Source organism: Chrysochloris asiatica, unplaced genomic scaffold, assembly GCF_000296735.1.
Source record: "Chrysochloris asiatica unplaced genomic scaffold, ChrAsi1.0 scaffold00559, whole genome shotgun sequence".
Taxonomy (NCBI): Eukaryota; Metazoa; Chordata; class Mammalia; order Afrosoricida; family Chrysochloridae; genus Chrysochloris; species Chrysochloris asiatica.
In genome coordinates this window covers 376679-387131 of record NW_006409077.1, presented here as the reverse complement: position 1 = coordinate 387131, position 10453 = coordinate 376679, and the positions used below count along the sequence as shown (strand labels likewise).

The window sequence follows — 10453 nt, the reverse complement described above, 5'->3', positions numbered from 1 at the left end:
TCCCTCCATAACTGCCCATATTCCAAACCCAGCAAGCCCCCTACTAGAGAAGCTGTGCCACTACACATTCAGTTGTATAATCCAGAAACTTTGGAGTCATCCTTAGTACTACACTTTACTTCAACCCTCATGGTCAATTTATTACCAAGCATAACCCATTTAAAAACCGAGATTCTCCCCAATCCATCTTTCCTTGTCATGAACTTAAACAAGGGCAACAGCTTGATGCCAGAATTAGCTTCCTAACTGGTCTTGCATCTAGTCTTGCATTTCTACAAAGTGTTGTTGTTGTTAAGTACCATAGAGTCGATTCCAACTCATAGCAACCCTGTACAGTGTTTCCGAGGCTGTAAATATTTAGGGGAGCAGAATGCCTCTTCTTTCTCCCCAGCAAACACTGGTAGTTTCAAACTTCTGACCCTGAGGTTGGCAGCCTGACTCGTAACCACTAGACTACTGCCCTAAAACTAGAGTGATCTCTTTTAAAGACTAATTTTGATCATGTGATCTGTCTGCAAAACTTTCCAAAGCTTTCCATTATGAGCAGGATAAACATAAAAATGACACATTGAGGGTCCTACCTGATTGGCCTCATATATTTTCTGTACTTCAACATTAGCCCTATTAGTAGCATCTAACATAGTAGACTGGGTGACTTGTAGATTTGATGGAGAGTCTGGGGAACATGGCTGAGAAAATGCACTAGGAACCAGATGGCATAAACACCACACACAACAAGCCAGATTTCACCACCAACACAGATGGACAGTGGAGAGCTCTACTACCTCCACCACCACCGGTCACCAGTCATGGGACATTAACTATTGGAGGCCACTCCTGGTGCCACTCTGAAAACATTATTGACTCTGTGAATTGAGCATTTGGACGACTGACACATGAATGACTCCAATAAGCACTCTTCTAGAACATAGTTCCACTCCTAGAAACTATAACCTACTAAAATCAAATCCATTGCCCTCAAATTGATTAAAACATGTGCCAATCTCATGTATTGGAGTCCCCGTGTGGTGTCATGGACTAATGTGTCAGACTTCAAAGTCACTTGAACTGCAAGGTCGGTAGTTCAAGCTCACCAACTGCTGCTTGGAAACCCTATACTGGGTTGCTATGGGTTGGAGTCAACTCGACGGCACTTAAAAACTACAACTAGAATCTCATATGTTAATAAAGCAGATCTGCACTCTGTAGTGTTTTCTTGGCTTTAATCTTCCTGGAGGATAATAATCCTGTAGGATAAGCACTGGACTGCAAGGTTGGTTTGAACCTCAAGGTCAGCAGTTCAAACTCACCAGTCACTCTTCAGAAACCTCATGCAGGTTCCATATGAGTTGGAATTGACACAAGACAAGTGACAACAGTCTTCCTCCTTGGATCAGATCAATGGGCCTTGCTTCTGTGCCACCACTAGGTGGATTCCCATCACCAACCTTTAGGATTGTAGCCAAGCACCAACTATTGGCACAACTCAAAGACCTCCAGCAACTTTAACAGGAGAATTGGAATATAATTATTTCCATGACAATAGGTGGCCATTACAGTCACATTCAAATAGCAAAAGCAACACAGCATACAAGGTTTTTAACCATAGCCCTGTGCTCTAAGAACATCATTGTCATACTGTAGGGTTCCTTGAACAAATGTCCCCTCACCAACCTCCCACCCTGAACGTGTTGCTTCTGATCTGAGCCTCATAAAATGCTATGACAGAGCCTCCCATGGAGACAGAGACTGAGCAGCAGCACACAGAAGAGAAGCTGCAGAAAAGTGACACCATCCAGATCCTGGGGCTCCTGCTCCTCTGTGTCCCGAGTGAGAAGGTATTTACAAGCCTAGAGATAGTTTTCTTTACAGAGTGATTCTTCTATTCATATAATCTACTGTTGAAATCAGACATGAAATAAATGCTGCAGGAAACATAGGACTGTCCACTTGTCCCAGTGAGATCATTTTGGCTTAATTTTTCCATCTACCCAGGATTGAACAGCATCTCTGGGTCATCCTTGTGTGCCTGTCATTTTAGCTTCCAGGGGGCAAGTCCTCCTCAAAAGGTACCAGGATCTCAATCTGTAGCCTAAGCAGAGAAAATCTACATTAGCTGCAGACCCGGTCAATGTCTCATCTACACTGATGGGAATACAGTTTAGCCTGGCATCAGCATAAACTTCAACCCCAAACTACAAGCTGTATTTAACACATGTCCTCTGTATTTGATGCTATAATGCTAAACAGGTTTAAAACTCACAAGGTAGGCCTGGGGATCTAGATCCAAAACATCATCCTATGAAAGTTCTATGACTCATAACAGTCTAACCCAGACACATGGCGGGCAGCCAACCATAAACTCCTCCAATGAAGCTCCCATTTTCCATATGGTCATAGCTACAAGAAAACCAAGAAGTTACCTACAAAGGAGAAGCAGTAAGACTAAGTTCTAGTTACTCAGCAGAAACCATGTAGGCAAGAAGGCAATTGGAAGACATATACAAAATAGTGAATGACAGTTTTAAATGAGGAAGAAATTTAAATTAGAGAGCAGCCTTCCCATGAAAACAAGAAAGGCCAATGATTTTGGGTCCAGACCAATACATGATCCTCCTGAATTTGGATCCTCCTGAGTTTGTGAGGAAATCAAAAATTTTTGCTATTTTACGTGCTATTGAATCAGTTCTGACACATACCTATGCTTTGCACAGCGGAATAACATGCTGCCGGCTTCTACACCATCCTTCCCATTGTCATTAGGCTTGAGTCCACTGATGCCGCCATCATCACAATCCATCTCGTTGCGGTCTTCCTCTATTTTTTTGGCTCATCCTCCACTCTACCAAGCCTGATGTCCTTCTCTAGGGCCAGGCTCCTCCTGATAATATGTGTGAAGTATAAAATGTGAAGTCTCACCGTCCTGGCTTCTAACAAGCACTCTGGCTGTGCTTCTTCCAAAACAGATTCGTTAGTTCTTCTTGAGCCCATGATTCTTTTCATGTTCCTCTCCAACACCCTAATTCAAATTCATCAGTTCTTCTTTGGTCTTCCTTATTCACTGTCCTACTCTCACATGCACATGATGCTACTGGAAATACCATAGTCTGCATCATTGTTTTGGTTGTTAAGTGCCATTGACTTAGTTCCAACCTACAGTGACCCTATATACGGTTTCTGAAGAATTGTTGGTGAGTTTGATGAGTTTGACCTTGCAGTGTAAGTGACCTTGTGGTTCAGTGCATTATCTTACAGCACCATGCCAGGACTCCATGACTTGGATTAGGTGCTCCTTAGTCTTCAAATAGACACAAAAATTTAGTAATCATTAAAACAACGATGAAGAAAACGACAAGAAAATGAACAAACTAAATTAACTCAGCACAGATAATTTTGAGGAAGAAAGTAAACAGCACCACCACCCAAACCAAAAAAATGAAAACCACTGCAAGCTATGCATAGAAGATGCAGCAATATCATAGATTAGGCAGAAAGGCTTTCTGCAGATTGTCTACAACAAAGACATGGAAAACCATATGAAACAGACACAGGTGATAGTTCTGGAACCTTGAGCTTCAGTAGAAGGGAGAGAGATGTGGATTGAATGCTTATTAGTTGAGAAATCTGAACAGAAACTGCCAAAAAAAGGTAGTCCCACTTAGGACCTGTGTTGGAAAACCAGACATGCCGTGGTCATCTTGAGCATTTATGGCAGCTTCAGAGACAAGGAAACATATTTGCATTGCAGAATCAGAATGATGGCTCACAGAGATAAAGGTGCAGTCTTTTTCCTATCTGCCCACTTACCTGGGGACCAGAGGCATGGTCAGATTTTACCCACATAACAACCCCAGGAAAGTTCCCAATCTTTGATGGTTGGAGCTACATGGATGTGAACACTGAAGTTGTCAACCGCATTAAAGAATGGGGGGGGGGGGGGGGGGGGGGGGATGGGATGGGGCGGGTTATCTGCATTAACTGTGTTCTGGAGGGCCCTTCTTAAAAATCTGCAGAGCTGACCCTGCCTAACCATGAACTAATCCTCATTAGGAGAAGCAGTTGAACAGACATTTGGAGGGAAGATAGAAGTAAAGGAGGGAAGAAGGAAGTAAGGAAGAAAAGAAAGAGAGAGAAAGGAAGGAAGGAATGAAGGAAGGAGACTAGTGATCTTCGCTGTCTAGCGAGGTGTGGCATAGATACCAACTTTTGTGGGTGACATTGAAGTCAAGAGGTAAGTCGGTAGTGCAGAGGGATATCATATAGGTGGAGAGAAAGAAAGGATCCAAAGTTTATTTGTATCCCACATTACTTGAAGGAGCACCAGAAGTGTAGTGGTTATGAATCGGGCTGCTAACCTCAAGGTCAGCAGTTCAAACTACCAGCAGTTTCTCAGGAGAAAGATAAGGTTTTCTGCTCCCATAAAATTTACAGCCTCAGAAACCCTATAAGTCGGAGCCGACTCCAAGACACATAACCACCACCACCATCACATTACTTGGGGGCAAGAGGTATGCCTCTTGTCCCCAAGTAGTCTTGTCCCCAAGTACCTTTAAAATTAGTTTTCTTACAGTGTTAGATGTATAACTGAGTCTATTTAAGTGATAACCATGATTTCACTCTGCATTTAAAGTCATTTTCCTCCTCTACATAGATAACTGTTTGGTTGCATAGAAGTGATTGTCGATCTCTCACCTGAGCCCCAGACCAGCATCACCATAAGAAGCTGGGCCTGTGCCTTCATCATTCAGCTCACACTGAGGGGAGGCAGCCCATTTGTAAAGGTCTGAGCAGCTGCTAAGACCCACAGGGGCCTATGCAAAGTAGGCAATGGTTACGAAAGCAAATTTCATGGGCAGTAGAGTTTTCAAATACATAAGGTAATAAAGAGGCAAAAATATCTTCACATGAACATTAAAATCATTGTGTTGAGTGAAGCAAGTCATTCACAAAAGGACAAATATCATACTATCTGTAACTCATAGAATCCAGGAAAATATATATGGAGCCAAAGATTATTAGTCACATGGCAAGGAAGGGACAAAGCTGTAATTAAAAATGATACGTGATAAATCAAGATGATGGGCAATATGTTCACATTTACAGATCATAAAGAGACCTACTGTGGTGCTGTAGAATAATCATCGGACTGCTAACCACAAGGTTGGCAGTTCAAGGCTACCAGCTGCTCCTTTGAAACCCTATACAGGATCTCTAAGAATTAGCACTGACTCAACAGCACTTAACAATCACAAGGATGACAGAATTGGAGCATGACCTTTATAAGAGAAGTACAGCAGAGTAGAAGTACAGCAGGAAGGCCTTCCTCTCTTTAATTTTACTTTGTTTTAACATCAAAAGATAATATAGGACAGACCTAAGGAAAATAGTTTCCAGAAGAAAGGGACAGAGGGAAACAGACTACAGACAATGCTGGTGGCTGTGATTCTGAATATGGCATAATAGCATGGAAAGAGTAAGGAAAGAAATGGGAATAAGTTAAAAGAAGAAAGTTTAGAGGGCTAGAGAAGAGAGTGAAGCTTCCAGCTGAAAAAAATGAGGGGAGATGCACAAGAACACCCAAACTGGCAGGTAGTACCTATTTGACCTAGCTTTGATGACTTGATAATCAGAACTCGACTAGAGGAAAATAAAAAAAGAAAGAAAGAAACAGCAAAACAATTTTTGATAAAGGAAAGAAGGGTAAATAGCTACAATTTGATGAACTTGACCTATACTCATGGATGTGGTGGTGGTTATGTGCTGTGGAGTCGGTTCTGACTCATAATGACCCTGTACAGGGTTTCTGAGGCTGTAAATCTTTATGGAAGCAGAAAGATTTATGTGGAACAGCTGGTAGTTTCAAACTGCTGACCCTGAGTTTAGCAGCCCAATTCCTAACCACTACGCTACCTCCTTACTAATGGAGGTAGTAACTCTAAATACCAACAGAGAGGGAAGGAGTCTTCACATCAAGTATCAGTCCTATCCCCTCTGTACACAGGGTAGATAGGGACAGGCAATTTAGACACTGGCTACCTAAGATGTGGGGGCGATAAAGACATGAAATGGCTGGCTTACAAGGTTTCAAATTGGGGTATAGTTTAAGAGTGTGTGAGGGAAGAAAGAGTCCTCCCTGAATAGTTTTCATCTTGTCTAAACAGATCTGGTTAAAAGAGATGGAGATAAGATTCTTATGATTCAATAGTGAGTAACTGTTACCATGACTAATTGCGACTGTCACAATGGTAAATATAGATGTTTTGTAATAAAAATGGGGCAGTAGTTTATCTTACAGTTTAGGAACACAGGACCTTGGGACCAACAAGGGAGAAGAGCACAAGCAGAATGTGAGGCTTTATCCAGAGAAGCAGCAAATCCAGGGATGGAGGCAGAGATGGGGACAAGGAGAAGGGGAGCAGCTGAGGACTCTACATTCATGGAAAGAGAGGGACTAAGAGTTTGTGGCCAGGAGGCAGACTTGCAGAATGTACTTTTTGGTGGTTTGAATTATTATATACGCATGAATGTTTTAAAAGAGAGAGAGAGATACGGTGAATAGAGAGAAATATTGTTAATTGATGGTACCTGGAAGGGATTATAATCATTGTAATGAAATAAGGTATATGATTTGTTGAAGTAAAACTGATGATCCACACTGTAAATTTTCACTCAATTCACAATGAAAGCTTTTTTAAAAAAGAAAAATGTTTAGAATCAAGAAACAAAGAGAGTGGTAGCTGATCCATGAAGGTATGAATCTTACTGGATCCTCTCCAGCAGTGAGCAGACCAGTAATCCTTGGTTACATCCCTCAAGTGCAGCTCTGTACGGGGCATATGGTCAGTGTTCTGACATTACAGGAAAAGGGTCCATGGGATGTTTTATTGTACAAAATAAGAGTCCCCAAAGAAGACTACATCAAGTCCTGGAATCCTATCAATATGTTGCCTTGTATGAAGAAAGAGACTTTGAACATAGAATTAAAAGCAAATACCTTGAGATGAGGCTATTACCCAAGATTGCCTAGCTGGGCCCAATCTTAGGAGCATTCATCCTTACAAGCAGAGAACTCTTCTAGTCTGTGCTCTTGGGGAGATGTGACAGCTGAAGAAGAGGCCATCATGCTGCCTTTGAAAATGGAGGAAGAGGGTCATGAGCCACAGAATGCATGAGGTATGAAGGAGCTGGAAATACCAAGGAAATGGTTACTAGTCTAGATCCTTCAGAAGGAATGCAGCCTCATTGATACCTTGACATTAGCCCAGTCAGATTATTTTGGACTTCTGCCCTGCAGAACTGTAAAATAAGAAATGTTGTTTTCAGCCACTAATTTTTTTTTTTAATTGTCACAGCAGCAGTAGAAAACTAATACAGAATATAGTGATGCATTTTTTCTACACGGACCTTCCACAAGGAATCAAAGAAACACAGTCCTTTAAACATCTCTGGAGTCCTATAAACCATTCCACATGTAAATCAGAAGCGCACTAGATAGAGGGAGAGTGGTAGCTACTGTCCTGTGGGGAGGAAGCAGCTGCTGCTCTAGATCCTTCCTGCCCAGCCTGGGGAGGAGGTTTATGTTAAGGGCTGAAGCAGTGTGGGTGGAGCACTATGAGACTGCTGACAGTAATATTGGGCCACATCTTCAGCCTGGACCCTACTGATAGTGAGAGTTAAATCTGTCCCAGACCCACTGCCACTGAACCGGTCAGGGACCCCAGATTGCACAGTGGATCCCCTGTAGATGAGAAGCTTTGGAACTTGTCCTGCTTTCTGCTGATACCAGGCTAAGCGATGATAGCCAGAGTATGCAAGACTCTGGCTGGACTTGCAGTTGATGGTGACTGTTTCTCCTAGAGACACAGCCCGGGAGGCTGGAGACTGGGTCATTATGATGTCCCCACAGGCACCTGAAACTAGAGGACACAATCGCCATGTATACATAAACTTTGTCAACACATTTAAAAGCAAATCATATATATGAAACACAAAACTGAAATGAATGTGATCATTTGATTCTGAAATAATTGTTATTTCACTCCACTTCTAAAACCAGATATACCTAATCTACAAAGATAGTAGTCTAATGCTTTTCGTTCCCTCACCTGATGCCCAGAGCAGCAACACCATGAGGAGCCGGGGCTGTGCCATCATCGTGGTGCAGGTGCCCTGACTGATGCAGCTCAGTTCTCACTGATGGGAGGAAAGGTCATATTTGTAAAGCTCTGAGCAGCCACTGAGACCAAGAGGATCTATGCAATACAGACAGGATTATACAAGCAAATTACATGAGAAATAAGTTGTGGAGCCAAAGTATTATCATAAAAATGTGACTATTTGACTCTGAAAGATGCAATATGCTGCTTAGAAGATAAAAGGCCCAGTAAGAGTCCAGAAACGGGTTGAAATATAACTTTTTAAAACCAACAGCATTCTCATTCACAGCCTACAATGAACAAAACATTCTGAACAAAAAGCTCTGATTTACATTGAAATAATATTTATATACGTGTATTTCATTCTAAGTATGTAAGAATATATGAAGGGACTTTAAAAGTGCAAAATAACTAGCACAGAACCAAGCAATGTTCCCTTCTGCTATGTAGTAATTTCCCATGAGTAAGAGCTTTTTTCAATGGTTACTAACAATAACTCAGAGACTAGGCTGACTGACCTCAGCCTAAAACATCCTGACTTACTATCTGATTATGAAGCCTGCTCATTTCACTTCCTCACAGCTGGGTTTTCTTTATATCCTTTACTCTCACTCCCTATAAAAGAAAACACCTTTTACGTAACATTAGAAACATTTGCAGATCTTAACGTCACTTTGTTCTCCCTTTGGCATAGTTCACAGACAGGACAATAGCCTTTCTTTCTTTCTTTCTCTCTTTCTTTCTTTCTCTCTCTCTCTCTCTCTCTCTCTTTCTCTCTCTCTCTTTTTCTTTCTTTCTCTCTTTAAAAAAAAGTCTCCCTTCAGATTCCGGGTGTGTATTTTATGTTACAGAGTCAAAAAGACACCTTCAGTAGGCAACTCTGACTATTAATCAATACCTGCCTGGATTCACACCCACCTGTGAGTGGCCTAAGTGGGTGTGGATCTCTGCAACCTTGAATTTGGTTTAACTATCAGAGATTTCTCAGAATCCACAAGACAAGAAAGACTGAATGAAGATGAACATGAGTCAAAACAGAATCACAGACAGAGAAACTCCTCCTGCAGTGTCCCTTCCATACCTCTAATGTGAATATTGTAAAGGATAAATTCTTAAAGAATGGATCCGACTATCACAGAGCAGGTACTTAAGGTGAATTCAGAGATGAGAGGCAATATTTAATGCCTACTATGAAATGTGATTGAAATTTGACTGAAAAGAAAGTACAAATGGTCTAAAAATCTGTATAAAGATAATCAATCTAATTAGTTATCAGAGAAACTCAATGAAGTACTTCCAAATATACTTTATGTTGTTAAAAATATGAAAAGTTTGACAATCCTAAATATAAGTTATGTTGTGAAGCTCCAAGAACCCTCATATAATACTGATTATGTATACAGTTGAATTGATACAGGTACTGCTAATATCCCCATGTGAGCAAGTCAAGGGTATAACTGTTTGGGAAAATATGGAAGACACACCTTAGTAAAGCTGCATAAAACATACACCCAATGAGAAGAAAATACTTTTTGAGTATATTCCCTGGATATTTGGGGAGGGTGAAAACGGGTACACAATGGGAATTTTTTCAAAGCAGCTTATTTTACAATTCCCAAAAATGATTCGTTGCTGGTTTCTGGGATGTTGGGGGTGAGGTGAGGGGAGGGATGGAAAGGTGGAGCACAGGGCAGGGAATAAACATAGGATAGTTTGGGTGCTGGGTAGGAGGTCAATATACAAAAAGAGAGAGGAGAATGGAAGAACAAAGCAGAGAGAGAACAAGTAGGCAGGTTTGCATGGGCTAAGTGGGACAGAGGTAAATAATGATGTATGCACAACCTTGGAACAACAAGGCTCTTGGGTACAGGGATTGAGACATGATTGGAATAGGAAAAAGGGGGAAAATAATGTTAAGATACTAGGCTGTCTTCTGAATCTTGGTTTTTCTTGCATTACATCATAAAATAGACAATGGAAGGGGAGAGAAAGGAATAACCAGAAATAGAAAGCTTGTAAGTCCGTCTTCTGCCTATAACTGATTGGAATACCTAAAATGGGGATACAACATGCTCAGTGAAGTAGGGTACCTGCGGAGCCTCTGCATTACATAAGACTATAGGTGGAATCCTGAACAGCATCCAGAATCTTCAGAGGTGGGAAATTTCCCCGTGAGAGGATGGGCAGACCAGCCTGGGGTGGCTAGAAGAACAGAAGGTACCTCTTGAAGGAAAGACTGACAGGTAAAGTACAAAACAATAGAAGCAAACCGACTGATTACTACAAGAACAAGCAAG

General features: G+C 41.5%; 1 gene segment (V, D, J or C); it reads right to left on the bottom strand.

The window, feature by feature from the left end:
• Positions 1–7575: 7575 nt before the first annotated feature.
• On the bottom strand, positions 7576–8154 carry LOC102836068. The segment is given in 2 exon segments: positions 7576–7910; positions 8106–8154. Coding segments are annotated over 2 exon segments (384 nt in total).
• Between the last annotated feature and the right edge of the window lie 2299 nt (positions 8155–10453).